We start from the raw sequence: 23,623 nt of genomic DNA, 5'->3' as shown, positions 1-23,623 counted from the left end.
AGTGTGATGCTATATACACTACAGTTACAGTTAAGGTTAAACATGTAAGTCTATGGAAAAGACTTGAATACACAAAAATGAAATCCATTGTCTTTGGGTTTTCAAATGGCTTGAATACATGCATCTCATGCCATTTAATAAATCAGTCTTTATTTTTAAGAATCTATATCATAATAAACATGCCACTTAAACTATAAGTTTCAAAACAGCAGAGACCATACCCATCTTATCACTATCATATCTCCAACTTGTAACACAATATTATAAAAAACATATAAGATTATTAAAACTATTTTAAGGGGGAAAAGTAAATCACCCGCAGTTTAAATAACAATAGCTTCACTTCAGTCTACTTGTTCAAGTTTTCATCCATAGAGCTACATTTTTTATGCTTTTTAATTTGTTGCACTAAATTTAATCTGTAAATGTTTCTCACAAATTATAATTTTCAAATCTCTACTAACAAGGCATACATCCCACAGATCGGAGTAATTTTTAAAATATGATTAATACATTGGAATGGACCATAGGGCATAAAATCGAAGAGTAAACTTTTTTTATTTAATTGAGGTATGACTGACGTACAAAAAAGTTGTACACGTATAATGTATACATCTTGATGAGTTTGAAGATAAACATCCATGAATATATACCATCACCATATACAATGCCCTAAATTTATCCATTACCCCTAGAAGTTTTCATCCTCCCTCAGATCTACGTTCTTAACCTTAACTGTAATTATGGTAACAGAATTTTATACTCTGCTTTTCTCACTTAACATTATGTTTTAATTTTTTTCCCTATGTTGTTTCAATCATCGTAATTATCATTTTCAAAGGCTGACTGAAAGGCAATATTATCATAATTTATTTAACAATTTCTTCATTGCTAGGCACTTTTTCATTTGTTTTCACTAACACATAACACCACAATGAAACACTCTTGTGCATACAGTTCTTTTTTCCACCTTTGTAATTAGTTCTTTGAGATAAATTTACAAAGGATTTTCTATAACTGGATAAAGAGTACACCATAAACAATTTCATGGCTTTTGGTATACATCATACGTAATGCTGGTTCTCACTATAGCATGTTCTCCACATGATTTGTTTTAGCAGTTTTAAAAAATGTTTTGCTAACTCAGGGAGTAAATTGTACTTTGCTGTTTCCTTAATTCATATTTCTCTTATTACTTAAAGCCAAATTTTCCCCACACGTTATTACCTGTATTTCGTTTCATATGAATTGAACTTACATCTGTAACCCATTTGTAATGACATCCTTATTCTCACCCTTATCCTTAAAGAGCTCAATCAAATGTTATAGATAAAGCCTTTGTCTGTTGTATTAATACAAGTAATTTTCCCAATCTGCTTTTTTCCTTTTATTTTTCAGTGTACATAAGTCTTAAATTATAATTTGGGTGAACTTTTGTTTTTTTCCTTTCTAATATCTTCTGTTGCTTCAAATCTGAGAAAGCTTTCACTTATTTCTAACTTGGATAAAATTCCTTTTAATATTCTGCTAGCTTCTTCTATGTCTTTTAAAATATTTAATTATTGAAATCCATCTAAAGTTTATTTGCAGACATGAGGGTATAATCTATTTTTTTTTTAAAGAAAATATTAAATCTCCTTATTACACAAACACAAGGCTACACTGTTTTACTCACAACCCCTGAGTAGAACCCACCCTTCTGAGTATTCACTACTGGGACGTGCTGCCCTGACTCTGCATCATAACTGCTCAGTTAGCCCTTCCTGTGAACAAAAACCCAGGTGAGAGATTATAGGACAAGATTACAGATGAAGTCCATGGCTATGTGCTTTTCTCTTGTAATTTAAATGGGTCATATACCCCTAACTCTGACCTCATTAGTAATATGCTTTCTCCAACTGAACTAACTGGCCCTGAAAACTGCACAAGAGGAATTACACAGGCCTACACCTCGGGTAAGCTCCTCTCTATCATCCTGCTTCAATGAAGACAACAAAATTTATCTCTCTGGCATGTTGACAGTGAGAAAACTTTAATATGACCATCTGGAGGAGCCCAAAACTGTACCAACCATATTAGAGTCCTATGTGGTTGTAACTTCCCACTGAAACTGGTTGATAAGTAGAGGTGAGTCTCAACTATCAGATGGTTGCTTCATTTCTAGGCTTGAAGTAGGCCCGTTCTCAAATAATATAGGACTAAAAATAGCTTAGGTATCTTTTGGTGGGGTGGTTACACATAAGTTACCCCAACTCCAGAAACCTCAGGCTGGACTGGGCCAGAGCTAGAAATAGTAGAGTAAAATTCGGTGAGCAGGAGTCCGGATGAAGCTACAACAGCCCTGCCGCTGTTTACAAAGCTCGTAGGCCAGGAAGGAATTGCTGGTATAGGCTTTTTTCCAACATCATTTTTATAATTCAGCTTATTCACAGTTAAGTGCACCATTTAAAAGTGTACAGTTTGATGTGTTTTGACAACTATATAGTCATATAACTGCTACCACAATTAAGATTCAGAAAATTTCCATCACCCCGAAAAGTTTCGTTGTGTCCCTTGCTGTCAATCCCCACCCCTAGCCCCCATCCCCTGGCAACCACTGACATGATTTCTGTCCCTATAGTTTTGTCTGCTGTAAAATGCCATATAAATTGAATCATAGAGTATACAGTCTTTTATGTTTGGCTTCTTTCACTTAGCATAATGCTTCTGAAATTCATACATGACGTTGAATGTATCAGAAGTACATTTCCTTCTATGGCTGAGTAGCATTCCATCATACAGATATGCCAAAATTCATGTTATCTATTCACCAGCTGATGAATGTTTAGGCTGTTTCCACTTTGGGGTGATTGCGAATAAAAATGCTATGAACAGTCAGTCATACACAGGTCTTTGTGTGGACAAATGCATTCATTTCTAAGAGTAGAACTGCTGAGTCATAAGGTACATGTATATTTAACTTTATAAGAAACTGCCAAGATGTTTTCCAAAGTGTCTGTACCAATTTGCAACCCCACAGGCAATATATAAGAGCTGTAGTTGCTTTATACTCTCATCAACACTTGGTATTATTATAGTCTTTTTAATTTTGCCCATTCTAATGGGTGTGTAGTGATATTTCTTTTGCATTTTCCTGATGACTAATAATTTTGAGCATCTTTTCATATGCTTATTGGGTATTTACGTGCCTTCTTTGGTGAAGTATCTTCAAATATTTTGCATACACTCCCTTTTAAAAAAAAACCACATTGTCTTATTGAGTTGTATGAGTTCTTTATATATTCTGGATACAAGTCTTTTATTAGATAAAAGTTTTAAGAATATTTTCTTCCAGTCTGTGGCTTTTCTTTTTGTTTTTCCAACAGAAGCTTTTAATTTTTATGAAATTTATCATTTGTTTTCTTTTACAGTTAGCGCTTTTTGTGTCCCACTTAAGAAATCACTATCTTACACAAGGATACAAAGATTTCCCCCTAAGTTTTCTTCTAGAATTTAGGTCTGCAACCCTTTTCAAATTAATCTTTGTGTATCATTGTGAAATAAGGAGTAAGGTTCATTTTTTTTTTTTTTTTTGCCTATGGCTAGCAAATTGTTTTAGCACCTGAAACAAGACTTTCCTTTTCCCACTGAAATCCTTAGGCACCTTAGTGGGAAATCAGTTGGCTCTATGTGTGTGAGTGTCCTGGACTTCTGTTCCATTTCTATTCATATGCCATTACCATATGACATCAACTTTCTTAATTTTCTTGACATCAACTTTCTTAATTTTCAAAATTGTTTGGCTATTTTATGTCCTCTACAATCCTGTACAAATGTTAGAAACACCATGCAAACTTCTACAAAGAAACCCTGTAGATATTAATTGGGACTGTGTTGAATTTATAGATCAGTTTGGAGAGAACTCACATTTTAACAACCAAAGTCTTCATGAACACATTATATCTCTCCATTTATTTAGGTCTTCTTCAATTTCACTCAGCAAGATTTTGTAGTTTTCAATATACAGGTTTTACAAATGTTCTGTTAAATTTATCCCTAATTACTGTAACTATTTTTCTTCTTAATTTAAATTTCCAAATGCCTGTTGTTAGTATATAGATTTCTGTATATTGACTTTGTATCCTACATACTTGCTAAACTCAACTATTAATTCCAGCAACTTTTTTGTAGATTCCTTGGATTTGGATTCCTTGGATTTGGATTTTCTACATAGACAATCATGTCATCTACCAATTAAGACACTTTACTTCTTCCTTTCTAATCTATACGTCCTTTATTTATTTTTCTTGTCTTATTGCCTTGCTAGGCCCTTCAGTGCAATGCTGAATAAAAGTGGTAACAGTGGACATCCTTGTTCCTGATCTTAGGGAGAAAGTATTCAGTCTTTATGATGGTTTATTTGTAGATGCCTTTTAGCAGGCTGGGAAAGTTACCTCCTAATTCCTAGAAGAGTTGTTATCATAAACAGTTGTTGAATTTTGTCAAATCTAGTAATTTGTTAGTATTAACTGATAACTTCCACGATTATGGACAAAGAGAATCAGAGATGGAAGGGGAATTCAGGATCAGCTAGTTCCATCACCTAATTTACCTATGAGGAAACAGAGGTGCAGAGAGGTGAAATGACATGCTCAAAGTCACAGCTAGGAAAGAAACAGAACTAGATCTAAAGCTTAAACCTCTAGACGCCTAGACCTGCCTAGACCCTCTAGATGCCTTAAACTCTGGTAAAAATTAGCTAAAGCAACATCTAAAAGTTGAGATGGAATAAAACACAGAGATAAGAGCTTCTTTGCAGTTTCTGAGAAGGAGCAAAGGGCAATGATGGGTTTTAACTCAGGCTCTAGATCTAGCTCAAGCGGTAATCTCTACTGCCAAATATCAGGGTGGGGAGGGTGGTCAAACAGCCAGAACTCATTAATCATTTGGTGCTAACACAGTTATTCTTTATGAAAATATAAGAAAATAGGGACTCCTTGAAGATTTTCAAAGACTACATCAATTTGGTAGCACTGCTTTATCAAGCTGATAAGCCTAGCTTTGAAATTTTGGTGAGTTTTGGAAAACTATTTGAATTATTTTTATTAAGGGGTTGTGGTTTTAAGTTAAACAAATCCCCAAAGAGTCTCAAGACAACAGGATAAAAGAAAGCAACCCTCATGGAAGAAAACCGACCTGGGAGGTGAGGGTGATGCTTGGCTGCGACTGTAGGAGGTTGGCTTGGCTTTGCTGAGGTAGTTGCGTTAAAAGATTTTGCGCTTGCAGGAGACCTGTAAAACACAAACATGTTACGTCAAACATTAAAGATTACCTTGAACAAATGGCAGAAGAAAAAATGAGAAAGTGAAGTGAAAATTTCCAACTGATCCCCAGATAGTCTTACTGGTCTTAAAACTCTTAATGTCTTATTTGCCTAAAATTCAGTCTTGTTAAATACAATTTGGGCAAGAAGATATGGAACAAACTAAAACTGGTAGATGTCTTTAGCGTAACCTGAATAACCTCTCTGATTGGCCAATTCTTTATTTTACCAAGGAATGGATGAAAGTGAAGAAGCATTCTAAATGGAAGCAGCTTGAAACTCCAAAAAAAAAAAGCTCAACTTCTTAACCCAGAAGCCATTAGAAACAGCTAGTATATGCTGGGACAGAGAACCATCTAGTTCATTAAAGGTGCAGGCTATCCTATCCATTGAAAGTGGAATAGGTTATTTATACAACAAAAGATTTTGGAATGAATGATCAAGAAGAAAAAAGGCTAAAAAACAGAAATAATGAGGAATCAATAGAGATGCACTAATGTTCCTTGAGTTGAAGCCTTGATACTCTGATACTGTCTATACTGATTCCATTACAAACATGATTGAACTTTATACAGCAGTAACACAACAATATTCAGCACTAAAAGGCCTTGATGATGTTTTTTATAATTCACAAAATTTGCACAATTTCTAACATGACACCCTCTCCTTCTTAAACTTTAAAAGAAAACAAGTGATTGTTAGAAGCGTATACTTAACAATGCTCAGCCCATTCTTTGAACACATTCCCATGAAAAACTATCAGAACATAAAAGCAATTTATCCAATGTATGTTCAGCATGTTGAAGGATTTAATTTAGAATTTTGGCCAAACCCATGGTCCTCCTTACTGATTAAACAGATGAAAGGCAGTGAAGGATGACCTTCAATAATTAGGTATGCATGACAAAAAAAATATTTTTCTCAACATGAATACTGAGCTTAAGGTTAAATAAAATTTAATAAAAACACTGTTCTAATGGACAGCTTCTGGGCCAAAATGACAGTAGTCAGCATGTATGTCACACAAGTGGACAGCCTTGGTGTACCGTACCACTAATAAGCCCTAAGGAGGCGCTCACCCTGCTGGCCCTGGGGCGTCTGTGAGATGATAAACTGCGCTGGTTGCAGGTTGGTGGTTGGATGTACCAACACAAACTGTTGCAGGTTGAGATTCTGCTGCTGAAGTTGTTGCAGTTGCTGCAGATCCTAAAAAATTAGGATTAAAACATGGATTGGAGACTCTGAAATAAAAGCTTGCTTAATCTTAAGGTTCCCAGATGATGAATTCTGCCATCCAAATAAAGAAGAGTTAATATTTGACATTCTTATAAACTCCCAACAAGGATATGCTCTGGGTGCATTCACAAAGCATGTGAAGAAACCTGGAGCTGCTACAAGGACTTGTTATTTCTGTGGGCATATATTGTGTCGTGACTTATGCTGTATCTAATTTTCAATAGTTATTTAAAATTCCCTCAGAACAAATGCTTATGGTTGTGTTTTTAACATGTAGAGACCAATATGGGTTTTTCTCTCACGTGAGAAAAGAATAGGTTGAGTTTTTAAGTGTTTGATTAGAGTTTTCTCTTGTTAAGCAAAAATTGAGAGTGCTACGTCTGAACTTGCATCAATAAATTAAAAGATTTATAATGCTTCATGAAATGTGGCATCAGCTTATCTAACTCAACTGAGAAATCAGTGTAAAAATTAAAAAAAATAGCTATCCATATAAAAATCTGATCTACAACATATTAAACTTGCTTATATTGGCCTAGTATTTTATAATTTTCAACATACTTTCATGTATATTATCTTATTAGAATAATGTCAACATAGAGTCTCACAGCTTAGGCACTAAAAACATTTATTTGGTGATGAAAAAAATGGCCAAAATAAAAACATGATCTTGATAAAGATTGTATATAACAGTCATAAAGATTAGCCTGACATCTATTCTGTACACTTCTAGTTGACTGGTTCTTTTTTAATGTTTAGTCAAACTCTAGCTACAATTTAAGTCTATTTCTGAGCCTTCTCTGGGGGGATAAAGATACTTATCTGCACTAGACTCAGAATAACTCTTCATACATTTCACTGATATGACTACTTATACTTTTTTCCTCTCCTTGAGATAAAGGATTTCATTTACCTTTTTTCCTCCTTGGTAGAACTGTCTATGCCTCTTAAATACATTTTTATTATCTCTGGATACTTTGCCCTAGAATGCGAAAATTAAAGCCAAACAACACTCTAATGCAATTCTGCACAGAGCTAATCACTCTAGCAGAAAGATGACGTGCAGTTTCTCTCACACATGGGTGGCAACATTCACTGCAGAGCACATGAAAGAACCCATGCCTGCTGTAATTAGCTAATTAAAATAAATACAGTAATCCCCTGCTTCAGAAATATGCCAGCCAATTATTCAAGAATTGTCACTTAATATAAACAGTCAGTTATTCAAATAATCAGTTATGTGTTTATAATATCAACTCAAATAAGCAAACAAATGTATTATTTCTAGCTCAGTGGTAGAGAAGGCTACACCACTTACCTCACACTAACAATCAGAGAGTAAGCTTAATACCGAAGAAAACCTGCCATTTTATTCCTCCCTTCCTGCCCCAGCTATGAGAGTTACTCACTCACCTGTGCGATCTGGATGGGCTGAGACAGGGGGATCTGAGTCATGGGCGTGGCGGCGGAGGCTGAGATGGTGGCCCCAGCAGCACTGTGCTGTTGGCTGGCGGAATGCTGTTGCACTGCAGCAGCCAGCAGCTGTGCCTGTGCCTGTGCCTGCTGTAGTAATAACTGTTGCTGGGCTGGCGTCAAAGTCAGCTAAACAAAATCAGGACAAACAGTCGGAAAGGGTTGAAGGAGACGGGCCTCTAATGCAAGGCCACTGTTTTGAAGTAAGCAACTCAAGTGGTATTAAACCTTAGCTACCCAACTTCACATGGTTAGCATGAGGCTAAAATAAAATGTTCATTAACCATCAAGCTACCGGGACTAGCAGACCATTTAAATTAAAATGGTGGTCCTCACTCTGGACTTAATCATTCAAGCTTGTCCAAGGCCCTAGGGTTCAGGCAAAAAAGTAATTAACTAGTAAGCAAGAAAAAAAAGAATCAGTGCTGACAGGATATGAAAAGAAATTTACACCCAACAGAACAGCAAGTGATTAGTCAGATGAATGAGGAACAAGGATGCTGGATCTGACCAAGAAAGAACTGATAAGGCCCAGCTGCTTCCCATTAGCATGAATCCCTGCCATATTCCATCATTTCATTATGTCCTAAGATATGACTAAAGAATATGAGGTCCATTTGTTTCTTTTCCAAGTCCCTACAGCCTCCTCCCCAACAGCCTTTTCTGTTATTGAAAGCATTGGGTCTCTGCAACTTTACATCCTCTTTCCAACACATTATCTCTGTGAAACAGGTGGTGACAGCCGCTCTCTTTACATGCAAATGAACCCTAATGCCCAAGTTTAATAGAAGCTCCAGCCATTCTGAACCTGGAATCCCAAGTGTCTCCAACTATTGTAAACACTAGTCACTCAAAACAAAACCCAAAGAAAACAGGAAATGTATTTGAAGATTTAAACTTGCTTTCATAGTGCAACTTATTTCAAACACACTTAAAGTGATAAGTATGTTATACCTTCTTTTTGGTGACATGTTCTGATCAAACCAAGAAGGAATATTCTGAAGCGCATGTACAGTCACTTAATGGCACAATCCTCTTTCAAAAAGGGTCTGATACAGTTTGTGCATTAGAGATATAAGAATCAAAATCAAATCATTCAAAAACCCAATACGCTTTGAGATACGTTTATAAATATTTTATATAACATAACATATATTAATCTCTACTGATGGGATTTCGTAAACAAGTTTGCAACAGTTCTTAAAAGAGCCTTCCACCACTGCCAAAACAAACTTAACTGAAATGAAGGAAATAAAAAATTTTGTGGGTTGACATGATGTGAATTGAATAACAAATAACTTACCACTCCTCTCGACCCCCCAAAAAAGATAACTTAATAGACAAATTGTCAACATTGGAAAAATATTTTTAATGATGTCTCAGAGCGAAGACAGCTCAAAAGTTAAAAGCTTAATATATTTGCACAGGCCAATTTACTATCGATAAAAACAGATGACATTTATTGAATGCTACTACATGCCAAGCACTGTTCTATGAGTTTTATGTATGTTATTACTCTTAATCTTTAAAACAATACTGTTAGATAAGTATTATTAACATCTTCATTTAACTGAAGGAAAACTGAGGCACAGAGAGATGAAGTAATTAGCCAATACAGTAAACTACAGAGCCAGGATATGAGATCAGAAGTTTCATTTTAGAACGCTATACGGTAACTTAAAATGTTTTTCTTTTGTAGGTACTAATCCATTACTCTGCAGTGATGTTTTAACTCCAAACTGACAACTACAATTTCATCACTGTAACCGTCTCAACCATGGGATCGTGACGCCACTGCATGATGAAGCAACGGTTGAAACGTGAATTTTAAAAAGTCCTTAGTTTACCCAGAGCATATCTGCAATAGTAAGAAAAAATACCCTGAAAACTCGTGACAAAGACAGTTCCTTTCTCAGAGCTGCTTACGGTGCAGGAAGTTCCTTTAAAGACATAACAGTGCCAGGCATAGCCGTGTTACTACTGTCTGCTACAGCCAACAGTTCTAATCAGATATTGACCAATGGCAGTTTTTTTTTTTTTTGAAAGATTTTTTTGGATGTGGACCATTTTTTTAAAGTCTTTATTGAATTTGTTACAATATTGCTTCTGTTTTATGTTTTGGTTTTTTGGCAGTGAGGCATGTGGGACCTTAGCTCCCTGACCAGGGATCAAATCCACACCCCCTGCACTGGAAGGCAAAGTCTCAACCACTGGACTGTCAGGGAAGTCCCCCAATGGCAGTTCTGACACAGAGAAAGTTTGTTACAAATTTCTCAGTGAAAACTTACCCCAGTTATCTGTCCTCCAGCCAGCATGAGCTGGGTCTGGGGAATGGCTGCCTGCACTGAAGGCTGCTGGGAAGGCTGGCTTGGCTGCTGTGAATCCCCCGATTCTTCATTAGATTTAGACTGAGGTGGGGGGGGGAATAAAAGATTTAAAATAGTTGATTTTAAAAAAATGTACTCACAATTCCATGTTTTAAGAATTATTTACAATACAGACTTATCTAATCATGAGTTTTCTGATTTCACTCTTTTCCTTTCTTCTAAACCTTTGTATTTTCCTAATTTTACGTATTAAGTTTTCAGATTTTTTGTTCCAGTATCAGCAAAGCTGCAATTATAATTTTTAAGAAGAAAAAATAATTTGGTCCTCCACGAGTCAACAGAATTTTTCACAAACCCAAATCCTCAACTCTGGAAGTAAGGAGTAAGGGAAGAATACAATTTCAACCTATGTTTACATTAGACAGACCCTCCATTCCAACATTTTGACATGTCTTTGGTGGTCAGTCTAAAACTTCCTTATATACCATCTTATAAATTGATTACTTGACCCACAGAACTTTTCGTCTAATATTTTGAAGAACTATAAATTCAGCATCCCCCATCAAGTAACACACAAACTTAGAAAATGCTGCAGTCAAGAGGGAAAGAGAACATACTCCTGGAAAGGGGCACTGAGAGAAAATTTTATGGTAATTAAAACTGGTTATGCAGAGCATGAAAATTCTGCATAGATTTGCATATTTCCCACCACCTGTTTTGGGGACTGCAGCAAGGCTAATTAACATAAAGGCTCTGATTAATTCTGCCAGTCATTGAGAGATAATTACAGTGCAAGACTGTAAACATTCCGCACTGGAGATTCAGCCTGTTTGCCAACATCTCTCTAAGGGATGAAAGTTTACCATGGAAACCAAGGCAATTTTCCGCCTCCTCTCTCTCAGAAAGGAAGGTCACATTATCTCCTTTTCTTTTCTCTTCTTGTCTCCATGTGTTACTAGGTCCATACTCTACTCGGTTTCATGGAATGCTCAACCCAAGGTCTTTAGGCATTAGCAACACTGAAATCAACCTTCCAGGATACTGTTTTTTCCTCTTGACTGTTAGTTACCTAAACACTATGATGAAAGGAAGCAGCAGGTTGATTGAAATATTATGGAGTCATGCATAATACTTGAACTTTGCACGTTTTACCATATGGTTCATAGAAACAAAGCACCCAGATTTAAGTGTTGTCTTCAAAATTTTGACTGTATGAAGCCCATTAATGTTTATAAATATGTTTAATTGCAATCCTCAAACTCACAACATTTTAGAGCAGAGAGGACCTCTGGTGATCTTCTAAATTTCCCCACTTAAATACATGCAGTTGCCCCTTGGCATCCACAGAGGATTAGTCCCAGGACCCCCCATGGACACCAAAATCTGTGGATGCTAAAGTCCCTCACAGTCAGCCAGCCCTCTGTACCAGCAGATTTGGAACCTAGGGATAGGGAGTGCCAACTGTATAAGAAAAAAATGCGCCCCAGGAGGTTAAGTGACTTGCCAAAGTTCAAACAGCTAGTTAGTGGCAGAATGAGAATTCAAACCTAGGACCTCTGTCTTTCATTCCAGTGCTCTTTCCTATATTATAGTGTTTTCCTAAGATATGAAAAATGATAAATAAAAATACATTTGGAAACAAAAGGACATTTAAGGTATTCTTTTGCTTTGTGTTTAGGCATGTGTTATGGCTGTACAACTGAGAAACATTTTTACCGAACTTACATATAAAACTTTAAAAGTAGACTTTTCTTGTTCACCTGTGGACATTCACAGTGGAATAATATAAAATGGATTTTCATTAATGGCAACTATTATCATTATTTAAATCTTTATGAGATTCAGTAAGAAAAAAAGTAATAATTCTAAGTATTTTCATTATAAAATTATTGCATACTCATTACAGAAAATTAGAAAAATATGGTAAAAATGAATAGAAAAATTGATCCATAATCCCATGTCCCAGCTTACCTGTACATTTAAAGACTGAGCAGCAGCCTGTAAACTTGTTCCAGCGAGCTGGACCTATTAAGTAAAGAAATCGGGGAAGTTCTAGTCTAATACTGTTGACATCCATCATTAGAGGTGGTCATCAACAACCCTCTACAATTGTATGTTTTACTGAGTTAGAACCAAGCGTTATTTACAGTGTATTCCTTCCCAAAGTATATAACCTGATCTAACTGTGATGAAACATCAGACAAATCCAAATTGAGCAACATTGTACAAAATAACTGGATTGTTATATAAACTAGGATAGAATAAATGGAAACCAACCCTAGAATGGCAGTAGTGGGAATTAGAAATAGGAAACATGAACAGTATTTCAAGGTGCTACATAGGATCGTGGCAACTGACTGGATATAGATGAAGAAAAAAAAAGTCATGTATTATTCCAGGTTCAAATTTGGAAGACTCAGAAAATGGTAGTGTCATTAACATGAAGATAAGAATTCCATTTTGGATTTATCACACAGCATCAAGATTTCCTGAACTTAAGTGTTGATATGGAGATCAGTATAGAGTTCAGAGCTAACTAAAATTAACTGAGTGCGGTGTCCTTTATTTAAACTGAAAGTCCTGTGAGTTGAAATAAGAACCCTCCCTCCAAATAAAAAACAAAAAAAGAGAGAGAAAAGAGAAAAAAGCACCTAAAACAGAACAAAATCCAGAGGTTTCTGGAGAACACACTTTAGACATAGTGTAACCAAGGGAGAACTATATGAAAAGATAGTATGTTTAAGATCAAAGGCTAAGAAGTCAGTCAAAGAGCCAGAGGAAGGAGTTTCAGGTACAAAGATTTAAAGGAGATAAAGTTTCTTTGTAATTTTATTTAAATCATGATGTTTCTGGGTAAAACTCTGTTGAGGAACAAGGTATTTACAAGTCTTAAAGTATCTCCTCATTATTTACTAATTATGAGGAAGAAAGTTACCTTTACAGTAGACAAATCTGAGACTCTACCTTAATCAAATGATCAAATTCAGTATCACAATAATGGGACAAGTTGACATATATATAAACACACAAAATGTATGTGTACAAACACACACAGATTAAGAATACATGGTAATAAAGTAACAATTAGTGATGCCAGATGAAGAGCTTTTGGTTGAAAATTGTTCTATGGTTATAACTTTTCTATAGATTTGAAAGTTTTCAAAATAGAAAGTTGAAAATAAAAAGTGAGAGCATCCCATTACAACTCCATTTAGCTAGCTCCCAACAACCTTTAAAACTTGGCTCAAAAATCATCCTCTCTACGATAATGTCTTAGACTACACAGGACGAGTTAATCATTTCTTCCTCTGTATTCCCATATATTTTACCATTCATTCATTTGTTCAACAAATAGTTATTGAATATCTACTATTTTATGTCCATATGTGCTTTTCATTGAACCTCTACCACTAATACCATCAGGCACTATCATCACTAAAGTCACTACCACCAACACTGCTGACCAACACAATTTGAACACTAAATTGGTTCTAGGGTTTATCTGAGGTAAAGATCACCAAGTTACACAAAGTATTGCTCTAATAAGTCATAAATAAATTTATCATAAATAAATCTTGATTTATGTTAATATAAATCAAGGGGTTGAGACACTCTGATAATCTATCTCCCAAATGTTTCCATTGTTTTATTTACTTTCCATTTTCAACCAGTTCCCACATCCCAAAACTCTTGGGGAGTCAATGTTTGTTTTTATATTCTCTTTCCCTATACCTTAAAGCTAAAATGTGGATGAACAGAATCCACAGCCTGTTTTAGACTTGGGAGAAATTCATGTAACATAAGGGTAATAAAGTTGAACCCCAAACCAGGGGGTTCACAGTCAAGCAAAGGCTCTGAGTAGCCCAAATCAAAATGGTTTGAAACTGTTTTAAAGAAGGGCTATGAGCTGTGAGCTTAGAGCCTTACATAGCAGGTCTCAGGCAATGGGAGCGACATCATTTTGGATGACTTTGTCATTTACTACCTTCAGTCAGCCACCACAGGCCACACTCACAAAAACAGTAACCCAGTTGTCATAAATATATTGTGTTTGTAACAAGGAACTCTTTTGTTCACACAGCTGTGGGGTCAATAGCTATACAGTCAACTAATCTATAGGATTCCATACTAACCATTCAGAATGACATGATTAGATGCTGATAGCACCAGGCTTTAATCAACTTAAACAGTCCCACATTCTGAAATCGCTTCCCCAGGCCCTAGCATTCCATGCCTCCGTTTTTTACTCTCACATATGGTTGAGCAGAACATTCTACCTGATGGAGATGTCCAAGGAAAGCCTGGGCCTGGGCTGTTGAGATTGCTCCTCCAACAGGCACAGGCTGCTTCTGAAAGTCCAGACCATTGGTTTGTGTGCCTAGAAAGCAAGCAAAATAATATAACTATTAAAAATACAAAAACTGAAATAAGCACCAGATTTTTCTTAAAGAGGTGCATTTATCAAGCACCTATTTTGTATAAGCATTTTTCTAAGTACCTCCAAGGAGGAAAAGAGATTCAAAAGAACAAGGAAATACAGTAAAATGATTTTTCTTCTAAAGGCAGTACTGTAGGACAAGTACATGAACACAGATAAAGCTTAAGAAACAGAAACAAAATTATAAATAATGAATTACAATCATAAGATTGTGTTAGTTCAGAAGGGAAAGCAGTGACTGGAGAGCAAGTGGGGTCAGAACAAGCATGAAACCTAAGGTGGCTTGAAGAAGAGATTATCATTATTATACTGTCGTGAAGACTGGTAGAGACAGAGTTCTAAGGGGGGGTACCAAGGCTCTCTTCTAGTCTCTCCCTTCTCAGTACTTGGCTTGGACAGAAGAAATTCACAGGTGACTTTGCCAAGACCGAGATGAATTTACTCTTAACTTAAAATGCCTTAATAAATGACAATCTGACAGTAAAAGCAATCATTTACAAGATAAACAAAATGGTTTTACTAATTTCTTCAATCCTAAAGTATAGATTGTGGCGTGCATCTAATTAGCAAGGGCTCTGCTATCATTATAATTTTCTAAATGTTATGCCAGTGCCTTTAACCACACATGCTGCAATCTAATGTTAGAATAGGACTAATCTATGGAAAGACATACCAGCCTAATACCCAGAAATATTTTCTAAGTGATATAATACATTGTTTTAAAATTACTATATCCAGCTCTTACTTAGAAATAACCAGAATACTTTGTACTGAATAAAATATAACAGACTGTGGAAACCTGCAAGAATCATTGAGTCATGTGAACATGGTACTGAGCTTCCATTTCCTACCACTGGAACACCTCATCTTCTCATCCTCACCCCTGTGTGTACACATAGAGCAGACCAGTTAAAAGAGTACAAGTTAGAAACCTCAGGCAGTATTTCTAAAAGGGTGCTAACTGCTGCCATTATATATCCTAGCTAACTGCTAGCAAATGTATCACTTTAATAGAATAATTAGGTAGATCACATGACTCACAGAGCTATTTAAGGTTTCTTTGAGATAATTATTAAAAAAGTGTACATATATTTCACCTCCTTGAAAAATCCCACAGTGATTGTTCTCTTATGGTTTTTCCTAAAATTTCTCATAGGAAATATAGAACTACTTAGACACATACAACTAATGGAATTAAAAGAGTACATGCTTGTGTCAAGTAGTGAGAAACTAGTATGAAATAAAATTTAAGGTAACTAGGGTCCCTTCCAAGCCACACAGAGAAGTTTCACTATTCTAAAGTTGCACGTTTGTCATTAGCTGCTGTCTCTATCTTGATGCAGGAAATCATTACTTAAACATCAAGATTTTAAGACTGTGCACCCTTAGAGAAACATGCTCAAGATTTATTAAATAAATCAACAACGCTAAAAGAAGATAAGATTTTGAAAAACAGAGACAAGCACTTAGAGATTAACATATCACCAAATGAAGATGTCTTCCAGAACCAAATATTTCACTCTCATGGAGACCATAAAAATTCCACACACTGGTTCCATTTTCAAGTTCTCATAAAAATGATAACAAGCTTCTTGTAAATCACAGAGAACTATATAATGCAAGACTGTCTCATTGCTGGTATCCCTGCTACAAAGCCTACTCCAGTGTCCTACAGGTAATACTATTTAAGTGCCCTGGCTCAGCCTCTTGGGGTTGGGGAGGGGTGGCATAAAGGTATGGTATCCAAAGCATGGTTTGGTGAAAAAAATACTTAGACAACAACTCAGATAAGCAGAGGTCTAAGGCAGGTATTTTTTAAAAAATTAAGGTGCTGAGGCTCCACTGGGAGGTGAGAGGTAGAAGAAAGTAGACATTACATAGAAATCATTCTTGTAGAACATAACGACATAATCTGGGCTAAAGAAAGGAGAGGGGAACAGATACACACACACATGCACCCTAATCAGACTTGAGTATGAAGACAGTATGGAGAGACAGGGATGCTGCGAGCCAAAACCAAATGCGAGCCTGAGAAAACAGCAACATCCAAAGGAGCAACCAGGGAAATTAAAAGGTTGGGGGAGAGGGTGAATGACATAAGAAGTTTAACGTAAGATATAGTATAGAGTTTGAGAAACCCTAATAAAACATCTAAGAAAGGTGATCCAGAGGAATTTAGAAATGACAGAGGCCAGAGCTGAAGAGTTTATAAGGTTGTCTCTAGAACAGTATTACTGAGGTAAACTTCACAGATCTTGTATACAACACCTCCTTGGTGAAGAAACAGAGATTAAGGGATATTAATCAATTGCTCAAGATGTCATAGCTAGTTAGTGGAAGAGGTAAGACAAGGAATGGGTCCCTGATTGTACCTAAATTCACTCACAGATAAGTGGTAGTTGATATTAGGAAAGTAAAAATGTCTATTAATTAAGATGGATATATGTATAGATCTTCCTTAACGATGGGGTTACATTCTGATAAACCCTTCCTAAATTGAAAATATCATGAGTCAAAAATGCATTTAACACACCTAATCTACAGAACATCATAGCTTAGCCTGACCCACCTTAAATGTGCTCAGAACACTTAATGTTGACTGTCTCATGTAACTTACTGAATAATGTACTGAAAGTGAAAAACGAATGGCTGCATAGGTGCAGCATGGTTGTAAGTATATTGGCTGTTTCCCCTCCTGATCATGTGGCTGACTGGGAGCTGTGGCTTCCGCTGCCGCCCAGCATCTAGCCCAGGAAAAGACCAAAATTCAAGATTCGAAGTATGGTTTCTACTGAGTGCATATGGTTTTTGCACCATCATAAAGTTGAAAAATCCTAAGTTCGAATCATGGTAGACTAGAGACCACATATAGAGAAAAGAAGGTTGAAGATAAGAGGGCACCTACATTGGAGATGTAAAGACAAAGAGTCAGAGGAAGCAGTTAGAAAAGTAGGAAACAACCCCCTCAAGACCAGTGTGCCTCAGGAGCCAGAGAAGACAGAGCTGCAAGGACAGGGTAGTTTAGTACTATGATCAAATGGTAAAAGATAAGGATTAAGTACTGAGAAAGAAGAAAGAAATTAATCTAAAGAGAACAGAAGAAAGGCATTAATAAAGGTAAGACTAAAAATTAATGAAATAGGGGGAAAAACACATAACAGAAACATCACTTCGGTTCTTTCAAAAGAATCATATAACTTACAAACATCTGGTAAGTTAAAATAAAATAAAAGAGAAGGAGCAAATAATTTAAGGATAACAGAAAGGGCACAATCAAAAAATGTCACAGAAACCAAAAAAGATATTGTGAACCAATAAAATTAAAACTTAGAAACAGGTAACTCTCTAGAAACTATAACTTATCAAGATTGACTCAAGAAGGAAAAAAAAAAAAGCCAAAGAGTCCCACAGCATTTGAAGAAACTGAATTAGTAGATAAAAATCACCCCAAAAAGAAAATGAAAAGCCCAGACAATTTTACTCTGCTTGCTTCCAAAAATTCAAGGAAAAAATAATTCCAATCCTATATACCTTTTCCAGAATGGGGTTAAAAAAAAGGAAACACTTCCAAACAATTTATGAGGCCAGCATAACCTTGATACCAAAACCTGACAAAGATAAGTATGAAAAAGAAAAAAGAAAAAGCAAAAAACAAGCCAGCTGTACTCATTAAATATATGGAAATATCCTAAATAATAATAACAAAAATAATCTAGTAAGATAAAATATTGTGACTAAGATGCATTTATTCCAAGAATGCAAGATTGGTTTGGGGTTAAAAGAAATTCACATAATATGATTACCTACATTCATTGAAGGGGGAAAATCATACAATCATCTCAAAGGATGCAGAAAAATGCTTACATAAAATTCAATATCCAATTATGATAAAAATTCTAGGTGTAGGAACAGAAAGAAGCTTCTCTAACTTGACAAAGAGAACATTAAGTGCACTCCCTTTAAGATTAAGAACAAGATAAGGGTGTTAGCTATTGGAAGGCTTAGCCAGCAAAATAAGGCAAGAAAACAGGTAAGTTGGGAAAAAGAAATAAAACTTTCTTCTTAGATAATCTGATTATGAATATAGAATATCCTAAGGAATATAACAATTTATTATCAGAATAAGACAGTTTAATAAGGTTGCAACACACAAAATCTACTTAAAAATTGCCTTTGAAGGCTTCCCTGGTGGCGCAGTGGTTGAGAGTCCGCCTGCCGATGCAGGGGACACGGGTTCGTGCCCTGGTCAGGGAAGATCCCACATGCCGCGGAGCGGCTGGGCCTGTGAGCCATGGCCGCTGAGCCTGCGTGTCCGGAGCCTGTGCTCCACAACGGGAGAGGCCACAACAGTGAGAGACGCATGTACCGAAAAAAATAAAAAATAAAAAAATTGCCTTTGTTATACACCAAATGAAAAAATATTAAACAATTTTATTTATAGCACTTAGAAAATATAAAGTCCTGGGAATAAATCTCTCAAACTACAGCAAGTCCTATAAGCAGAAAATTATAAAACTTTATTTTAAAATAATAAAGAAGAGATAAATAAAGGCTCACTTATTGAAAGACAACATTGTAAAGAAATCAGTTCTTCCCAGATTCATCTATGGATTCAAAGCAATTTCATATCAAAATCTCAACAAGTTATTTTCTTTCTTCTTTTCTTTCATTCTCTTTCTCGGGGCGGCGTGTGTATAATTGACAGGCTGAATCTAAAATTTAAATAGAAAGGCAAAGAGCCAACATGTTCTATAAAACAAAAAGTAGAGGGACTTGCACTATCAAGATAACAAGACTCATCACAAGGCTATAATAATTAGAAGAGTGTGATATCAGTGCAGGGATAAACAAACAGATCAGAAAAGAGAGTCTGGAAGCAAAGCACGTATCTTTGGACACTTGAAACGTGACAGAGGTGGTACTGCAACTCAGTGAGGAAAGGATGCAGTTTTCAATAAATGGATATTTAGGTATCAGTTTGGGGAAAAAATGAAATTATTATAGATCAATGCATACCATACCAAAACTAAATAAATAAATAAAAATTAAAAGAAAATGGACATTTCAGGAGGATTAAAACCTAAGTGTGAGGTGTAAAACTATTACATTTTTAGAAGACAATGTAAGAGAATATCATTATAACCTTGTTAAAGGAGAGGATTTCTTTACATGACCGCAAACTTGAAAAGACATACATTTAACTACTTGCAAGCTTTGTTCATTAAAGGACTATGTAAAATTAATGAAAAAGAGAAAATATTTGCAATACATACAAACAACAAAGGATTAGTATCAGAACACACAAAGAACTCCTATGAATCAATTAAAAAGAAACCCAATAGAAAAATAAAACAGGAAAAAGAAATGAATAAGAATTTCACAAAAGAAGAAACATAAATGGCCCACAAACACAAGAAAGGCTATTCAACATACTTGGAAACTAGGGAAATACAATAAAATCCCAATGAGATAGCATTTTACACCCACTAGATTGGCTAAAACTACAAAGTTGGTTAATAGCAAGTTTTGGTGAGACTGTGAAATTCTCGTCTGTTGTTGGTACCAGTATAAATCAGTACTAACGCTTTGGAAAATTGGTTGTGGCTGGCAGTACTGAATAACACTGGAAAAAGTTCGGCAACTACACTATTAAGTAAATACTCTAGAGACTTTTTCACACATATGCATCAAGAGATAAGTACAAAATTATTTATAGCAGTAATGTTTATAACAGCAAAAGTCTAAAAACAATGAAAATGTCCATCAGTAATAGAATGGATAGAAAAATTGTGATACATTCATATAATGGGATTATATATCCCGTGAAAATGAATTATAGATATACGTACCAACTTGGATGAATCCCCAAAACATCATGTTGAACAAAAGAAACCAGTCATAGAATATATATAGTATGATTCAACTTACAAAATGGAAACAGGTAAATCTAAGTAATATATTATTTGAGGATAATAAATACATAGATGAAAAAAATGGAAAGAAAAGCAATGTGATCATTAACGCTAAATTCAGGATGATGGTAACCTCTGCGGTAGAAGCATATGATCAGAGTGGACCTACAGTGGCCTTCTGGGACATGGTAACTGTTTTGTGGTCAGAGTGGTAGACACATAAGTGCTTAAACCATACATACATGTTTATATACAGGTTTTTACAATTACTGCTTTTATATTAAAACAGTAAAAGAAAAACATCAACAATGACCAAAGAGTTGCAAAAAGTTTTGGGGTCACATCCAGATAGCAAGAAGCAAAGAAAAAAGCAGATGGTAATGAAGTCAAGGTGCTAAGTTGGGCTCATTTATTCCAGTAAGTCTAGCAGTGGTGGGAGCGAGAGAGGATGGTAGTTCAAAGGGGTAGACAGGGTGGAAGGAAAGGTTTATAGACAGATGAAACCTAAGTCTATTGAAAGATTGAGAGGAAAGATTCTATAGGAAGAGATACACTGAAGATGTTAAGAACAAAAAGGGGCAGGAACCTGAAGGATATGAGAAGAGACCGAACTAAGAGGGAAATGTAGAGGATTATAATAATGGAGAAGAAGAAGAAGGATATTTCTTTCTTTCGTTTTTTTTTTTGGCCACACCACGTGGCTTGTGGGATCTTAGTTCCTCAACCAGGGATTGAACCCAGTCCCCTGGCAGTGGAAGCGTGGGGTCCTAACCACTGTAAAGCCAGGGAATTCCTGATATTTCTTTCTTAGATGCAAAAGAAAAGGAGGAGGTGGTGAAAACAGAAAAAATGTAAAGTGATGAGGAGGAAGGTAGTGGGGCTAAATCAGATAGCTAAACTTTCTAAGTAATCAAAAGGTCGTCATTTTCAGAAAAAAACAGCAAAACAGAGATAAGATAGGGAAGTTCTGGACAAGAGAAAAGATTTGGGAATATGTAATGAGGAATGTGACAGAGAATCATTAGAAGTGAATCCAAGGACACCAGTTACAGTGAAGGCCCAGCTGAGAGATAGGTGAAATTTACATGGAGTTTAAGAATTGGCAAGTCCTCATCTCCCAGGAAGTTCTGTTTCTTTCTTGGTAGTCAGCAGTCAAGGATGAAATATGCAAAGGTTTCCTCTCTTGACAAATAGTTCTTACTTCCCAGATTTGCAGAGGTTTTAGGCTTTTCAACTCCTTTCAGTGCTCAGATCATATGCTACCTTTCTTTATGTTTCCCACCTCTCAAAACACAAAAGGAATAATCTATAACTTCTATTTACTACTGCAACACATTTGATACTTCTTCAACATTTTGTAGGAAGGAGGAAAGAGATAAAACTAAGCTACAAAACACACAAACATACCATGCTAAGGGAAAGAAATCAGACTCAAAGGGTACATCTGTATGATTTCATTTATACAACATTTTAGAAAAGGCAAAACTGAAAGGGACCATCAAAAGGAATGAAGAAACCTCCCTGATTTACAAATGAGAAAAATAAAAAATATACAAAATCACTTCTACTGAAATAACTGAGCTGGACAGTAATTGGGCCCAGATTGGAACACAGACCTCCTTGCCTCTCTTCCCATTGCTCGTTCTACTACACCATTGTATGACCAAGGAGTCCAACGCAACCCTGACTGGTGAAGATTATTAACTAAGTGACTAACCAGTAATTGCACCAAGGTCAGGCTCATAAAGAGATAGGAGATGATGAGGTGTAAGAATTTTGAACCTTTGGTTTCCACCTCACAGCTTGTTACTCCAGCTATTTAACTTTACAATAAAAAAATTTTTAAATGTACCAAATCAAACTTTACAGTTCATGAGAAATAATACTATATTGAATAAAGACAACTTTTGGAAAAATATGTCTCCAAAACACATCAAACACATCAAATGTTAACAGATACACGAATCTGTATTTTTCAAATTCGCTATCATCAGTATTACAATTAGTGATAACAAATTTTTGTTCAATTTCAGTTTTCCTAAAATAAGCTTCCTTTCAATTTATCCTTCAGTGTTGTCTCCAAAGCAGTCAGTCTCTAATGTGATCTGTCTTTTAAAAAAGACTGACTTCTTAAAACTGTAACTGTTTGCAGATGACATGATGCTATACATAGAGAATCCTAAAAATGCCACCAGAAAACTACTAGAGCTAATCAATGAATTTGGTAAAGTTGCAGGATACAAAATTAATGCACAGAAATCTCCTGCATTCCTATACACTAATGATGAAAAATCTGAAGGAGAAATTATGGAAACACTCCCATTTACCATTGCAACAAAAAGAATAAAATACCTAGGAATAAACCTACCTAGGGAGACAAAAGACCTGTATGCAGAAAACTATAAGACACTGATGAAAGAAATTAAAGATGATACCAACAGACGGAGAGATATACCATGGTCTTGGATTGGAAGAATCAATATTGTGAAAATGACTACACTACCCAAAGCAATCTACAGATTCAATGCAATCCCTATCAAATTACCAATGGCATTTTTTACGGAACTAGATCATCTTAAAATTTGTATGGAAACACAAAAGACCCCGAATAGCCAAAGCAGTCTTGCGGGAAAAAAACGAAGCTGGAGGAATCAGACTCCCTGACTTCAGACTATACTACAAAGCTACAGTAATCAAGACAATATGGTACTGGCACAAAAACAGAAACATAGATCAATGGAACAACATAGAAAGCCCAGAGATAAACCCACGAACCTATGGTCAACAAATCTATGACAAAGGAGGCAAAGATATATAATGGAGAAAAGACAGTCTCTTCAATAAGTGGTGCTGGGAAAACTGGACAGCTACCTGTAAAAGAATGAAATCAGAACACTCCCTAACACCATACACAAAAATAAACTCAAAATGGATT

General features: G+C 35.8%; 1 protein-coding gene across 8 annotated transcripts in view; it reads right to left on the bottom strand.

Moving 5' to 3' along the window:
- The window catches only part of POU2F1 (POU class 2 homeobox 1), a 107,367-nt gene that overhangs the window by 46,286 nt on the left and 37,458 nt on the right, over positions 1 to 23,623 (bottom strand). For all 8 annotated transcript variants that reach the window (XR_003002913.1, XM_024742453.1, XM_024742452.1 and 5 more), the window contains exons 3-8: positions 14,616 to 14,716; positions 12,310 to 12,363; positions 10,300 to 10,419; positions 7,952 to 8,140; positions 6,382 to 6,508; positions 5,176 to 5,270 (exon numbers count right to left, since the gene is read on the bottom strand). Coding sequence is in view for 7 of the 8 variants with exons in the window: in XM_024742453.1 (XP_024598221.1) it covers positions 5,176 to 5,270; positions 6,382 to 6,508; positions 7,952 to 8,140; positions 10,300 to 10,419; positions 12,310 to 12,363; positions 14,616 to 14,716 (686 nt within the window). In the remaining variant the exon portion in view is untranslated. The remainder of the gene's footprint in view (positions 1 to 5,175; positions 5,271 to 6,381; positions 6,509 to 7,951; positions 8,141 to 10,299; positions 10,420 to 12,309; positions 12,364 to 14,615; positions 14,717 to 23,623) is intronic.

This window comes from Neophocaena asiaeorientalis, unplaced genomic scaffold (genome assembly GCF_003031525.2).
Source record: "Neophocaena asiaeorientalis asiaeorientalis breed wild unplaced genomic scaffold, Neophocaena_asiaeorientalis_V1.1 scaffold99, whole genome shotgun sequence".
In the NCBI taxonomy this organism is placed as follows: domain Eukaryota; kingdom Metazoa; phylum Chordata; class Mammalia; order Artiodactyla; family Phocoenidae; genus Neophocaena; species Neophocaena asiaeorientalis.
This window is presented reverse-complemented; position numbering and strand designations above follow the sequence as displayed.